The 15,483-nt window shown below is 43.4% G+C and overlaps 1 protein-coding gene across 1 annotated transcript in view; it reads right to left on the reverse strand.

Moving 5' to 3' along the window:
* The window catches only part of PSMD1 (proteasome 26S subunit, non-ATPase 1), a 73,681-nt gene extending 60,281 nt beyond the window's left edge, over positions 1-13,400 (reverse strand). Inside the window, exons 1-8 of the mRNA XM_066602830.1 lie at positions 13,287-13,400; positions 10,339-10,382; positions 8,371-8,444; positions 7,142-7,311; positions 4,169-4,374; positions 2,002-2,145; positions 1,662-1,888; positions 340-400 (exon numbers count right to left, since the gene is read on the reverse strand). Coding sequence (XP_066458927.1) covers positions 340-400; positions 1,662-1,888; positions 2,002-2,145; positions 4,169-4,374; positions 7,142-7,311; positions 8,371-8,444; positions 10,339-10,382; positions 13,287-13,302 — 942 coding nt within the window. The 5' untranslated portion in view covers positions 13,303-13,400. The remainder of the gene's footprint in view (positions 1-339; positions 401-1,661; positions 1,889-2,001; positions 2,146-4,168; positions 4,375-7,141; positions 7,312-8,370; positions 8,445-10,338; positions 10,383-13,286) is intronic.
* Between the last annotated feature and the right edge of the window lie 2,083 nt (positions 13,401-15,483).

The raw sequence follows: 15,483 nt of genomic DNA on the forward strand, positions 1-15,483 counted from the left end.
TAAAAAAATTTAAAAAAAGACTGGTAACATTTCAAAACTTTCTAAAAACCGTTGTTTCTACAGTGGTTTTGTGCAGCCACAGGTATTTTTGCCTCAATTTTACACACAATGCAATAGAAAACCAACACAAATACAGGGTATGTAAATACTCTTAGCCTACAAGTAAAGATGTCACATGACTGGCAGTGAACCAATTACTTAATAATTAAATCAATTTATTAAGATATGGATTTATTGCTAATTTTTGGTTCTGCAAAGATACACTATGGAAAACCACACCGCGATTACAGAGCGATTTATATATCTGCAAACTAACCAGGATTATGTGAACACACTAACCGCGTCTGTCGATTTGCTGCCAGTTGTGCTTGTGGGTTTCTCCTCAGTTTCCATTGGTTCACTGCAAGATGAAACATAAGACAGCATACGAATTAAAACAGCCACACACCATGAGCTGTACGCCTTAATAATGGCCAGCGGAATTACATTTAGAACTAGGAAGACTATTCTGCTCTCAGCACATAAAAGAATTTGAAGCGTTTGCTTGAGAATAAGTTTTGTTTGAGCAGCAGGTTTAACAACCGAATTGTGAATTGAACTTTAGACAACAGTACACAGTGTAGCCCATCCGCTCCAATGAGGACTAAAGATTGCTGAGAAAACATATTATAAATAGGTCACGTCCCCCCTTTCAGGGGTCTAGTCACAATTGTGCTGAATAGATCTGTGATATGCTATTAGACTGTGTTAAAGCGTACTTAACTTTTCAAACAGCTTATGCTCATTGATTAGCCTGTGTGCCTCAATTTTGCAATATACCTCCATTAAATAGTTTAATGTTTTACCACTGTAATACAAGGCTGAAGTGCAGCGCCTCTGCAATCCACTGCTTGCCGTTAGCAATTTTGGTTCTCTAACAACTACAACATTAAGACGTTTTCTTAGTTGTAGAGGACGACTCTCTACCCTTTTACTCACAGAGCTCTCAGATCTGCAGTCAGTGTGTACAATGTATGTGCATATGCTGAGATCATGCAAACACAAGAAAGCAACAAAATAAAGCAGCTAATAAACATCTATACAATAAGAATTATGCTGCTTTGCCCACAGCAAACTGCAGACACGTATACTGCCTACCACATAAAAGTAACTATTAGCTTAGGTAAATCTTATATCAGGAACGGCAGAGATTATGTATACACTGACTGCAGGTCTAAGAGTACTGTAAAGTGCAGGGAGCCACCCTGTGAATATAGCCAACCCTCCACAGCTATGTCCTAATGTCCCAGTTGCTAGGGAAGCTAAATGCCCAATAACAAGTTGTGGATTGCCAGTGGTAAAATACAATAAAAACGTAATCAAAGTAGATCACAAGATAGATGAGAAACACAGACTATTAAATGAGCACACGTTGTCTGAAAAGTTAGGCACGCTTTAAGGGTAGGTCGTCTCAAGTCTTTTACACAGTCATTTTTCTTACCATTATGGCCCTGTTTTATTGATATTTTTGCATCTACTTTGTATTTTAAATCTTTAAAAAGTTCAAGTTTCTCAAAATAAGATATTAAAAATAAAAGCATATTATAAAATGAAGGTGTTTGACAAATGCTGTAAATTTGCTTTGCAAATTGGGGTTAAAACAATACAATTGTAAACCCTACCTGTCTTTTGCAGTTCCTGGTACCGTGCCGGTGTTCGTTGATCCTGGTACTGATGGAATGGGGGCTCCAACAGTCCGGAGATTTTGAATGACAGACGACAAGAACTGCTGGCTGGCACTCTCATACAAGTCAAAGCATATCTGATACGCCATGAGCAAATTATCCTCCTTCACCAACTTCTCTAAAATGTCACTAACAGCTTGTGGATCATCCAAGAAGATGAGACACTGTTGACGAATGAAATATATGAAAAAAAAATGAAGAAAAGCCAGTAGAAGTCCTGTTTATTGCATCGATCATGTTTATTGTTATGATGCTGTGAACACAATACTGAACTTACCTGGCACACATTGATGAAGTCCGGTTTCTCCAAGTTCATATAGATTTTAACCAAAACTCTAAGAACTTCGTTCCTAAACTGCTTATTTTGCATTAAAGACATGCAGACCTTTAAGCTGTAGGCCAACATTCCAGGGACATCATTCTAAACACAAAAAGGTGAAACGGTTTCATAATTTAAACAAAAACAAGATTACTTACTGATAATCGATTTTCCATGAGCACATGCCAGCACCCATGAGAAACCGTCTCCCAGCCGGACAGGAACCTCTCAGATCTCTTTAAAGACGGAAACACCATTCACCTCCTCAGTTCCTTTGAAATTTAAGCCCCACCCCAAAATTAAAGCCTTAGCTACACTACATGAAAAAAAAAAAAAAAAAACAACAATACTCACCTAGCAGGCGCAGTCCGGGTTCCACCCGCTGCTCTCCGGCAGGCTTCCGTGTCGTCCTCAATGCAGACGAAGCATCTCTTGCTGGTGACAGGGCTTGAATACATCGCCTCCAGCAAGCGAGGGTCTCACTGGTTCACGAGCGCCGCCTCAGCCAAGTAGAGCCAATGCTCGACGAACCAATCAACAACCAATCACTTAGCTCCGCCCCCATCCCGCCCTCCCATTGCAAACAGTGGCGAGGTGCGGAGATGGGGAGGGAGCTCAGTGCACTGATCCCGGCCCGGCTCCTCGCCCTGCAGAGGGAGACACAGCGTATATTAGCCGGGCATGAAAACCCGGACAATATACACACATGTCGGAATAAGCCCTTAAACATAGGAAAACAAAAAGATATTGTATAAATAAAATAATCAAGTGGAAAGGCATCCTGCAACTATTCTTCCACATAAGGATGCGATTCTTGAAGATTAGATTCTTATACAATTTCCCATTGGAGGTAAATTATCACCCGGTCTTACCAAATGTAACCTCCATATTCCTAAAATTTGCACCTTGTCTATTCCTCTTCTTGTTCTAATGCAATCATTAGAACAGTCTTACCTCAAATTTGCAAATGTTTTTTTTTTTTTTTTTTTTTACCATAGATACCTTACTGAAGATGCGCATTTAGGAAAAAAGAGGCTCCGTCTATTGGTCTTCCCATTGAGATCAAAAGTCAGCAGCTAAACTCAGAAACAAATCAGTAAAAGCAAAAACAGTTCATTTACAGTGGTCAAGTCCACAGGCCTATTTAGGCCAAAACACGAAGACCATTAGGCAAAAGCACAATGACTCTAGCCAAAACATAGAAAGCTATAAGCCATGGGTAAAGTACAGGAGCTTATAAGCCATAGCAAAGCTCAAAGACTAAAAACTCACATGGCTGTAAGACATAGGTCAAGCTCAGATATTATGAGCCCAAAACAAAGGTCAAACAGGTCCTGGGTCTGGGTATTGAGCGCACCTAGAGCCATCCCCTATAATTTTTCTTTTTTGTAGGGTTAAGACAAAGGCAGAATCCAATCCCTTAAGTAGGGTAATTGTACTCTGAGCTGCCTGGAGACACTCTCTGAAAGCTCTCAATTCTTCCCCAGCACTCCTGCTCCAATCCGTGGTAATACTATGTGTTGCTCAAACTAATACACACCTGAATTCCATTTGTTGATGGAAGCACCAGATAAGACAGAAGGTCCCATAGCACAAACCTCTGGTCCAAGTGCAGCAACACCGGGAATATACCACCACTGAAGGGATCTCCCACAGCTGTAGGAGAAGGATCCCATGAAACAGAGAAAAGACTTCCCTTCATAACCTCCAGAGACGGGAGCCCAGCATCTGCTGCAGGAGACAAGACGATGATTCCAGGCTTACCCAGTGGCTCCCAATGGAGACTTACACCAGACAGGTAACCTCTCATGCTATCGAGTTTGTAAGCCAAGCCCTGCAGTCCGCCATCTTCACAGATCTGCAGAGATCCTTGAGCAGCTACCTCAGCATTTCCCAACATGTCCCATGGACAGTTAACAAGAACTGAGGAGGTGAAGGGTGTTGCTGCCGTTTAAGAGATCTGAAAGGTTCCCGTTTCCTGTCTAGACATGGGTGCTATCATGGTGTAAAGGAAAATAGTCCGTAAGCATAAACAAACAAAAAGTGTACAGAATTTAAAGAGGAAAAAAAAACAAATTACACAAAAATTAATTCTTATATTCATAAGACAGACGATGGATCTCACCGATTCTAGAATGGTTTTCTGGAAAACATCCAGTCTTCGAGTCTCCAGAGCAATCCCTATTGCCTGCTTATATTTGTGGTCATCCAGGCAGCGCTGGAACATCTTGTTTACTATCCCTTGTAAACGCTCATCCACCGGCTTCTTCTCCCCCTCTGGAAGGTCCGCATTTTCTACACACTGCTTTGTGTAATGGTCAATGCATTTGGCTAGACAAGAAAATGAAAGCATTAAAACAGTGCAGCTGGCAATCTAACATGTCACAGAGTAGATGCAGTAGAGATCCGTAATTATAAAGTATCAAAATCAATAACATTGTAATTAGGGCTTATGCCTCTAGGTGTTGTATGAACACAAGACTTAAAAACAAGCAGTACTTACCCATTCACAGCCCTGGCAATCCAGTGCCGAAGCCCCACAGTTCTCCCCCAGAGGCCGCAGTATCACCATTTTAAACTGGCATTGCGGTGCCAAGAATGTGAGCGCTGCTGCTGCGGCCACCGATTTGGAACAGATAAAACGTGATCAAACACAGAGCTGGATGACTGTGGGGCTGCAGCACTTGATAGTGGTGGCTGAGGACAGTTTAACCCCTTCCCGCTCCATGACGTACTGGTATGTCATGGAGCGGCGGGGTATGTATGAAGAGAGGTTGCATGGCAATCTCTCTTCATACAGTGTGGGCGTCAGCTGTTTATAACAGCTGACACCCGCGGGCAATAGCCGCGAGTGACCGTTCAGCCGATCATTTAAATGCCGCTGTCAATTCTGACAGCGGCATTTAAATCCCCCGAACGATGTTCGGGGGTCCCGCACGGCCCCCCACGGTGAGACCGGGGGAGCCGTGCAGGTGTCATGGCAGCCGGGGGCCTAATGAAAGGCCCCAGGGCTGCCTTACCAGACTGCCTATCAAGCCATCGCTGTGGGGTGGCTTGATAGACTGCCTGTTAAATTGCAGTATGACGTAATGCCATAGCATTACGTCATACTGCAGGAGCGATCAAAGCATTGCATGTTAAAGTCCCCTAGGGGGACTTCAAAGTAAAGTAAAAAGAAAAGAAAAATCAATAAAGTTTTTTTAATTGTAAAAAAAAAAAAGTTATAACAGTTTAAATCACCCCCCTTTTGCCATATCTATTATTAAAAAAATCTAAATTATAAAATAAAAATATGTATTTGGTATCGCCGCGTCCATAAAAGTCCGATCTATCAAAGTAGCGCATTATTTTTCCTGCACGGTGAACGTTGTCTGAAAAAAAAATAAAGAACGCCAGAAATGCACTTTTTTAGTTACCGTCTCCCAGAAAAAACGCAATAAAAAACGATCAAAAAGTCGTATGTATTCCAAAGTGATACTATCGGAAACTACAGGACATCACGCACAAAATGAGCCCTTGCTCAACTACGTCGACGGAAAAATAAAAATGTTATTGTGCGCACAAAATGACTGCAGAAAATAATTGATAAAAATTTTTAAAAAGTAGTATAGTAAGAAAAAAACCTATACAAGTTTGGTATCGTAGTAATCGTACCGACCCATAGAATAAAGTTATCATGTCGCTTTTGTTGCCGTTTGTGAGCCATAGAAACAAGACGCACTAAAAGATGGCGAAATGTCGTGTTCTTTTTTTCATTTTATTTCACTTACAATTTTTAAAAAGTTTTTCAGTACATTATATGGTACTTTAAATAGCACAATTGAAGAATACAGCTCGTCCTGCAAAAAAACAAGCCCTCATACAGCGACGTCGATTTTTTTTGAAGGGGGGAGGAAAATGGAAAAAGAAAAAGGCCGCGTCATTAAGGGGTTAAAGGACTATTCCAGTCAAATATTTACCAGCTGTCCACAGGTGGAGCACTCCACTATTTCTATCACTCTCATATAGTGTGAACATAGCAGCAAAATGCAATGCATGACATCCACTTCATTCAAGCCCTTCCTTGCAGAGATTGTGCGGCTCCCTGATCCAACAACTGGTGGGGTGCAAGCAGTGGGATTGCCACCAATCAAACACAATTACCTGTCCAGTACACTGATGTTCATGGGTACGTTCCCACATAGAAATTGATGTGGGCTTTCTGCAGTAGAAAAACTGCATTAAGAACCATGTCAAAATCTGCAGCATTGTTGTAGGTGTTGGTGCGGATGTGCAGCAGAATTCACCCCTTCATTTGAAAAGGTTTGAAATCTGCTGTGGATCCACATCAGTAACTACATCAAAATTTGCACCAAATGGTTCAGATTTTGACATGGTTTTTGGTGCAGCGCAAAACATGTTGCATATAAGCACCAAAACCAATACCTGTGAATGTACCCTAAATGACTGCTAAGACCAGCTTTTTCATTTTTGAAAAAAATCTGAAGTGGATTTTGCCCCAAATCACCAGTAAATGCACATACCAATTTGCAAGTGGTTTTGCAATAAGCACTCAAATCCGCTGTGTCTGAACGTGGCCTAAAGGTGCTTTTACACTGAACAATTATTCAGATTCCTGCAATCCAGCACAAGTCTGGATAATCGTCCAGTGTAAATGCATGCACCAACTGAAGTTGTTAGTTTCTCATTAGTAGTTCAGTTTTTGCATGCAGAAAACTGAACGACGGATGATTTAGTGTAAACAGGCAGTAATCACTTAGGAACGACTGCCTGCTTACTGTGAGTGGAGGTGGGACAGTACTATCCCTGGCCCCCTCCGCCTCTATTCAGTCAGCGATGCTTGCTCCCGTATGAAAGCATCCTCACAGTAAATCCATTAATGGGTCTGACACCACTCAAAAACATTTACAATGCATCACATTTCCAAAATTGATTATCAGTAGAAAACATTCTTCTAGCAAAAAAAAACCCCCAAAACCCATAGAGAAAACATGCAGTTGATTCTGCGGAAGGCCAACCAGAATGTCTATTTCGCTCTTCCCTCGCCCTCTCCCAAGTTTTCCTACATTGAGTGTCTGCCCATAACTCGACAACTTACCTATAATGGTCTCCACATATTCAGAATTGTCATTCACGTTGAACAGATCTCCAGCACCCAGAGCATAGTTCAGAGACTCTTCAAACGCCCCTAAGTGGTAAAACACTTTGGAGGCCACAAGGGCAGCAAACTGTCTGCTTCTGAAAGTCTCATCCTCATATAGCACTTCACTGAAAAAGAGATAGCCAGCAACATAAATGGATTAAATATCAATGAATACAATCATTAGCCATTTAGTACTGAAAAATGTTTCATAGAACATTAAGAGAGAAAGTCACATTGTAATTATTAGAAAGCATTTACATCATGAGTTGTAATAAAAACTAACAAGCGCAGATGCTTCTATGGAGATCCAGCTGCGCCACTCGCTACGGTGAAAAACCACTGGTGGTATAGTTTACCTTGCTTTCCAGCATATACTAAGTAGTAAAGATGAGCTTCATTCCCATAAAGAACATTCCACTATTCATACTTTGAGGTCTGTCTCACACAGACATTTTTTTGTGGCGCTTTTAGTGATGTGTGAATCACAGTATAACGCTCCCATTGTTTTCAAGGGAGCCTCTCAGGCAGCCGCTTGATCGCAGCGCTTTCCAGCACTGCGATTTTCATGTAGAGTCTGTTCCATTTTGGACGTTTAGCACACCTCATCCATTATGAGGCGTGCTAAACTCCGCGATGCTGCGGCTGAAAGCAAAAGTAAATTGCGGCACTTTCTGGGTCACCTCACCTCCAGCCGGCCAATTCTTCTATTCCCTGTGATGTAGCGTATGTTCTCGGCATTCTGCTTCTAACAAGTCACTAGTGACGTAGCGTTCACTGCCTAGCACTGATTGTCAAATCCCATGCTGGGCTATCGCCATGACTGTGCAGGCGCTGGGGCTTGCCACGAATGTTCATATACTATACGAACACTAGTACGTAGACCTTGTGCCTGCGTACTAAAGCAGGCTGCCAAGGCAGTGAACGCTACGTCATTAGCGACAAGAATTCACTTACCTGCAGGAAGCAGAATGCTGAAAATGGATGCTACCAAACAGAAATAAGAGGATCCGGCCAGCTGGAGGTGAGGTGACCTGCGGGACTTGGGGTAGAGGGAAGGAAGAGGAGAAGATGCGGTAAGACGACTGACTGGGGAGGAATAGGCACGGATTCTACAGCCAGCCTACTGACTAAACTCATCACCTGCTCAAAGAAAAGTTAATATGTATGAGGTGTAAAAGGCTTACATTTTATCCACAGACTCCGATATCTCCGCCCAGAAGTCATTGACTACTGCATTTAACTTGTGTAGCGCAAATTCCTAGAGTAAAGACAATGGGATCAGTTGGCAGAACTATGGACAAACTCATTAAACACTAAATAAAAGACTACTTTATTGTAGACATACTGAGGTTAGGGCACCACTACTGCAGTTTATTCACAGGGATCCAAGCGCATCAATGACTTTACCAACAAAACACATGTAAAAATTCAAAGGGTTGTGCCATTAATCATTTTCATACAAAAAGTGCAGAAAAGCTGTTATTAAAGGGGTATTTTGGCGATGGGATGTTTGGGTTTTTTTCAGTTTATTACCCCATCTGGATTGGTGTCAGATTAGTGGGGTCCGACTGCGGAGTCCCATGCCCCCATATTTCACAGTTTAAGTTACAATCTCTTATTTCTGTAGTGTAGTGGGGAATGGGTCTGCTGGTCGCACAAGCGCAGTAGCAGCGACATTCCTCTCAATGGGGCAGACATAAATAGCCAAATGCTGTGCTCCGCTATTTCTCTGCCCCCACATTTCAATGGGCAGACAGAGATAGAGCACAGTGTTGGCTATCTGCCTGCACCACTGAGAGGAATTTAAGTATTTTAAAGTCATTTAGGCTGCCTGTCCACGGGCATTGCTATGGAAAGCACAGAGCCGGCGTCCACAAGCGGAGAATCATAGCGCTTCTCCGCTCGCGGGATTTAAATTGCGACATGCTGCGATTGCCGCGATCCTCCAAGGTGAGCCTATCTACCAGATAGGCTCACCTCGGTGAACTGTCGGCGCTCCCCCCTCCTACCCCACAGCAAAATATCGCTAGCTAAATTCCACCTCGGCCGTGGACAGGGGGCCTTACTGTGTTTCTAGCATATTTATTTAAAAAAAAAATCTTTTCAGCAATCTTTTTGCTTTCATGTGTCCCCTTTAGTGCTGCGAGGGCAGTTTGCATAAAATCGGTCTCCTTCCCCATCTGGCAGCTGACAATACAGTCTCTTCTCTGTTATCACATCATACTACTGCAGAAGTTCTGCTCGTTTTTTACAAGCAGGCAGAAAGCTATTCTGGTGGCTCTGCAGTGAACAGAGAATTACTATGCAGAAACCTGGCTGTGGGAGGTGTATCCTTCAGCATTTGGCTCATTAGATGGAAGTGCACATTGCTTTACACTTTGAACATCACGTGGCATCATACTAAGTAAGTAAATAAATGTCTTATTGCCTCACTGGATATTTTTTAACAGCATGTAAAGCAACCCTCAGGTTCTGGTTAAACAAAGATGGCCGAACCAGCTTCACCAAATACCCGATGCATGCTGTGCATAAACATGCATCATTAGTCTAAGACACTGTTGCTTTGAATAGCCAGTGTTAACCACATGAGCAGCTTGTAGTGTCTTAGCCCACTAATGTATAATGCACGGAGTGCATCAAGTAGAGAGGCAGTGCAGCCATCTTTGTCCAGCCCTGAAAGGTTGCAATAAAGGGATTTTTCAATATTAAAAAAATAAAAAAATAAAAAATTTTCAATTGTCCCAGCGCAGGGAATGGTATGAAAAAACAATAGCCATTACTCACATGACTGCTACAACCAATTGCTGGTCTCAAGTGGTTGTTCATGCACATATGACCAGTGAAATCATATGTGCGTAATGGTTGTTTTATTTTTTTCATACCATTCCCTACCCTGGGTATTTTTTTTTCCTTTATGGCTGTAAAACCCCTTTATTGAAAAACAGTGGGATTTTTTTAATGCAATGAATAAGATATGGAATGGTGGGACAACCTTCTTAATAAAATGGTAACAATGTCCCAAACTCAACCCTCCCCACCCATCTCAAAAAGAAAAAAAAAATATTTATATATATTTACACACACACACACACACACACACACACACACATTTTTCATATAAGATGTATAATAAAAACCAAAACTTTGCACACCTTAAGCTGAGGCTCCTCTTCGTCAAGAAGGGACAGAATACCAGCTGTGAAAGAACAAGGCAAAAACATACGTCACTTGTCAGGTAAGCAATGAACTCCATTCTGTACATCCAATTAATCCTTCCATATAATGTACCAATAGATGTTACTGTATCATTATCGTACGGGGATTGAACCCACAACCTTCAGGTTGTGAGCGAGAGCTTAGGACTGCATTTGTACTTAACATTCTGCACCACACAAGGCTGTAAAATAGAAAAACTGAGCTATAATTTCCCACCTCTTTCTCTGCTGGGATGTAACATGCAGCCCAGCTGTGGTCCCGATGTTTGTTGTGACAGATGATGTCATCGGATGTCAGGTGATCACTGCAGCCAATCAGAGGCTTGTTCTCCCGGCATTGGTGCTCACATTCTGAGTGCCACCATGCCAATAGTTTGGGAATGTGCAGTGGTCACCTAACTTCCTGTGATAAGAGCAATCACAACAAATGCTGGAACCAGAGAGGGGCTGCAGCGCTGGATCCTGATGCTATGAAGAGATTAATAGACAATCTACTAGGTAGGCCCAACCAAACAAATGTAACATTTTTATATTCAAGTTAAGAAGTGAAGGTTTATTTGCAGGACAGGCAGAATTTACTGATTAAATGTAATACTAGCTGAACTGTCCTTAGTTGTTCTCGTTAGTGGTTACTAACGAGAGTTTCAGACGTTTAGTTCTTGGATAATGTTCAATCACAACTGCATTCAAAATTCTAGATCAACTATTCCTTCAATAAAAAGAATAAAAAGAAATGAATGAATAGACATCACTACGCATGCGCCAAATCCAGGAGTGTGCTGCTCTCTGAACACTTGCGGATGCCAGTAAACAAAAGGAGGGATATGGTTGAGCATATGGAGAGGGAGAGCCGGACAAGTTGGCATTGGAATCCAAACGTAGGCTTGTTTTATTACTAAGAACTAGTAACGCAGCTATCTGGAGCCACCACTGCAGCCAATGTCACCAGTGCTGGGCCTATTAGCTACTAGCCCATGTGATCTGTATATGGGATGTCACTGCGGCCTAAAGACCTGGTGACATTACATGACAACACCCAAGCTCTGAACAGGTGATGGTTTGGGCAGGAGAGTCAGAAGAAGGGTTAAAGGGAACCTCTCAGCTGGAACTTCATGTCCAAACTGCAGGCATGATGTTATAGAGTAGGAGGAGCTGAGGAGATTGATATATAGTTTTATGGGAAAAGATTCAGTATAACTTGTATTTTATTCATTTATATCTCTGCTCATTCTGAGCTGAATAGTCCAATGGGCGGAGCTATCAGTGATTGACACCCTCCCTGCATGTACACTCATTGACAGACAGCTGTCAATCACTGATAGCTCCGCCCACTGGACTGCAGTTCAGAATGAGCAGAGATATAAATGAATAAAATATAAGTTATACTGAATCTTTCCCCATAAAACCATATACAATCTGCTCAGCATCTTCTGCTCTATAACATCATGCCTGCAGTTTGGACATCATGTTTAAACTACAGATTCCCTTTAAACATATATGCTGTCATGCGCAGCCAGAAATCATTGCCACACACGGCGATAGGCTGGGCCATACCGCGGTAAACCACTGCATTAGGACAGCTGCACATGAACGGGTCGGATTCCAGATGCAGGATGCCCCATCGGAATCAGACCCTGTGCCCGGCCAGTGACCCCGCGTACTCCTCTTTCTTTTTCTGTACCGACGATGGTCCGTACGGCTCGCTATCTGACATGCGCAGTATATATTTTCCCACACCGTTGCTAGGCAATGACACGGGTCCCATGACCTTCACGCAATGTTAATTGCACAAGGGCCGCACAGCTTCAACTGACCTTAATGGAAGCTGTCCGGGCGGAACCTGCTCAGAAATAAAGCATACCGCGATTTTTCCGCTGCGAGCTGAAAATTGCAATTGATTTCCGCTTGTGTGCAGGAAAGAGAGCTTTTCCATAGCATGCTATGGGCGGTATTTGCTGCAGACCCCAGGGGTGAGCACCCGCTCCGGATTCGGCGATGCACATATGCCCGTGCGCAGGCAGCCTTATACACAAAGCGTTTTTCCGCACACTCAACTGTATGCTGCGTTTTTACGCGATCCCATAGACATTAAGGGGTAATTTTACTCCATTTTGGCCGGCTTCACGCGACCGGGTCGGATCCCGCAATGGGTTCTGACTGTGAAGCCCGCCGGTGACCCTGCGTACCTGTTTATTTTGTACAGTGCGCAGTACGGTTTGGGGTTTTTTTGTATTCTCCACGCCGTCCGATTCAATGGAGGCCATCTGCAGCAAAGTGGAGCAGGCCGTGATTTTTTCCTCCGCTCGTGGAATACACAATTTGTATCCACGAGCGCAAGCGGAAAACCTCAAGTACATGCTAGTCAATGTGTGCGATTTGCTGCAGACGCTGATCACGCACTGGGAATTCAGTCATATGATGCCGGCCTAACACAAATGTAAACAGGCCACACGGTTTTTTTTTCTTATGTGACCAATCCACAAAAGAAAAAAAAAACTAAAATAAAAATGCTCATCTGATCCCCCATCACAAGCCAGGGTGCAGCATGCCACCCATGGAGACATACACCAACGTCCTTAGTTAAAGGGACACTTGGTAGTCTCCTCCGGCTGCACTGTAGCGCCCCACACTGGGCGGTGACACAGCACACCGGGCCTTCCCGGGGTGACTCAGCATGTACCGCGGCCCCCGCACCTCACGACCGCAGCCCCCCTCATGTCCTCCCGCAGCCGCACTACAATACACAGCCCACCCTGCCCGCATCCCACCCTCCCCGGTGCAGCCGGTGGCGGGACATAACGCCGCACACCGGACAATGAGTCAGCGGATCCCGGCTGTGAGCCTTGTAGGGGTCGGCCCCCTCCACCCAGCACACGGCCGCTCACCTGCCGACGTGATCATTGTGCTCCGGGTGTCGTCTGCTCTCTGCTTCGGTATCCCGGTAAATTGCTCCCGGCACAGCGCTGTATCACTCTGCTACTTCCGGCGCACATCTGACGTCACCGGAAGTGACTGTGCATCTTGCTGTTGTTTCCCGGGAGACGCTCTGCAGTGACTGGGAGTCACATGGAGGACCCAGGAGCACAGTTATACATATTGCTAGTTTCAATAAAGATCTCCCCTCTCCATTTCCTACATGTATATGTTGTCTGTTGCCACATAACTCCTTGTTGACAGGCCTATTTTGCACCTAAATCACCAAGCTACGGTATAAGGGCGGCTTCACACAAGCGTATGCGCAAATACGCTCACCTCAACGCAACATATTTGCGCAGGGAATGAGATTTGATGAAGTCTGCACATAGTACTGTATGTTCTGCGCATGCAGGCTCAGTTCACACACGAACGCAGCACACGCCTTCTGTGAATTAAAAGGCTACTTGGTCTAATGACATACGGATGTGTTTTTTTTTCAAGGAATTGCGCATCATATTGCACAGATTGAATGCATATTTGCACACCTCTTGTAGACGTCTATGGAGCCCTTGTTGCGAAGATACGCCGGAATATAGAGCACCTATTTTTTTGCGCATGCACAACATGCTCATGAGAATGAATCCATTAACATCCTTGGGTTCTATTCTCCACATATTGCACAAACATGCACAGATACGGTCGTGTAATGAAGTTCAGAAACGCAGCCCAGGATTAGATGACAAACAGGAAAAAATCTTTCATAATACAGCCGCTAAGGAGCTTTATTCTGATGCGCTATCATTTTATGGCGGCGCAGGTTTCTGAACGCAGGACAAACGGGTATCCATTTTGCCATGTAAATCCTCATTTTCATGTGCACTATACAAAATAAACTGTCTTTAAAATGACATATTTGCAAAAATTGAATATTTTCTTTTCTTCTACTCTAAATTGCATTAACTCCTGAAAAAAAAACTCAGGGGTCAAAATACTCATGACACCCTTCAATGAATACATTACGGGAGCCTGCACACAGGCCGATTAGCATTTTAGAATCCGCGGGTGGCGTCCACACTGCCAATCCGGGGCAAATGCCGTTCGTTACATCCAATGGAGAACCGCTGCTTCCTGCACACGAGCAGAAACCAATTGCGATTTCCGCTCGTGTGCAGAAAAAAACATAGCATGTTCTATTTTTGCGTGGATGGCTTCCATTGAAGTCAATGGAAGCCCAGACCTATGGCTCTTCCACAATTGACATTGCAAAAAGGTCGCGGTCCTGCGTCAACGTCTAGCGGCGGTGTGGGAAAAATAAACATTTGAAAAAAAAATCAGTACTGCGCATGTCCGACGGCTCGCTGTCTGGACCATCCGCAGTACAGATGAAGACTACAGAGACAGGTATGCGGGGTCGCCGTCCGGGGTCACAGCTGGATTCCACTGCAGACTCCCACATGCGGAATCCAGCTCTGCCGTGTGCAGGCGGCCTAAGGGGTGTATTTTTTAAATGGGGTCATTTGTGGGGGTAGCTATCATTCTGACACCTATGAGCCTTTGCAATCTTGGCTTGGTGCAGGAAAACAAAGTGTTCCTCAAAATGTTTACACACTATATAACACATTTTAACTTTTTTTCTGTCCTTGGGCACTAATTGTGTTTTCCTGTTTCCCCATATCTAGAAAGTACAGAAAATAGCCATTATACCTTCCAAAGTTTGCTTTTGTGCTGAGGAGAATGAGTTTTATATTTTGCATATCCCCATATAAGTAAATGGGTAACAAATGTTTATTTTTATAAACAGACAACATCTAGATCAAAAGTAATGTTTATTTATTTATACTTCAAAACAATATTTAGAAATGTGTGCTTTTTCTAGATTTACCACTGCATGCACACCACTTTCCCGAACTACATTTTAGGTAGTCTCTCATCATGCTCTCATTGTACTGTCCTTGGTATCGCCGTTCAAAGGTCATAATATCTTGGTGGAAGCGTTCGCCGTACTCCTCTGAGTATTCTCCTATGTTCCGCTTGAAGTGATCCAAGTGAGCATCAAGGATATGGAGTTTTAGAGTATAAATTACATCGTATAAATTGCATAGTACAAATAGACGAAAAACAACATATACGAGTATATCAAGCTTAACAAATGGATAGCTATTAGAG

This window comes from Eleutherodactylus coqui, chromosome 1, assembly GCF_035609145.1.
Source record: "Eleutherodactylus coqui strain aEleCoq1 chromosome 1, aEleCoq1.hap1, whole genome shotgun sequence".
Lineage (NCBI taxonomy): Eukaryota > Metazoa > Chordata > Amphibia > Anura > Eleutherodactylidae > Eleutherodactylus > Eleutherodactylus coqui.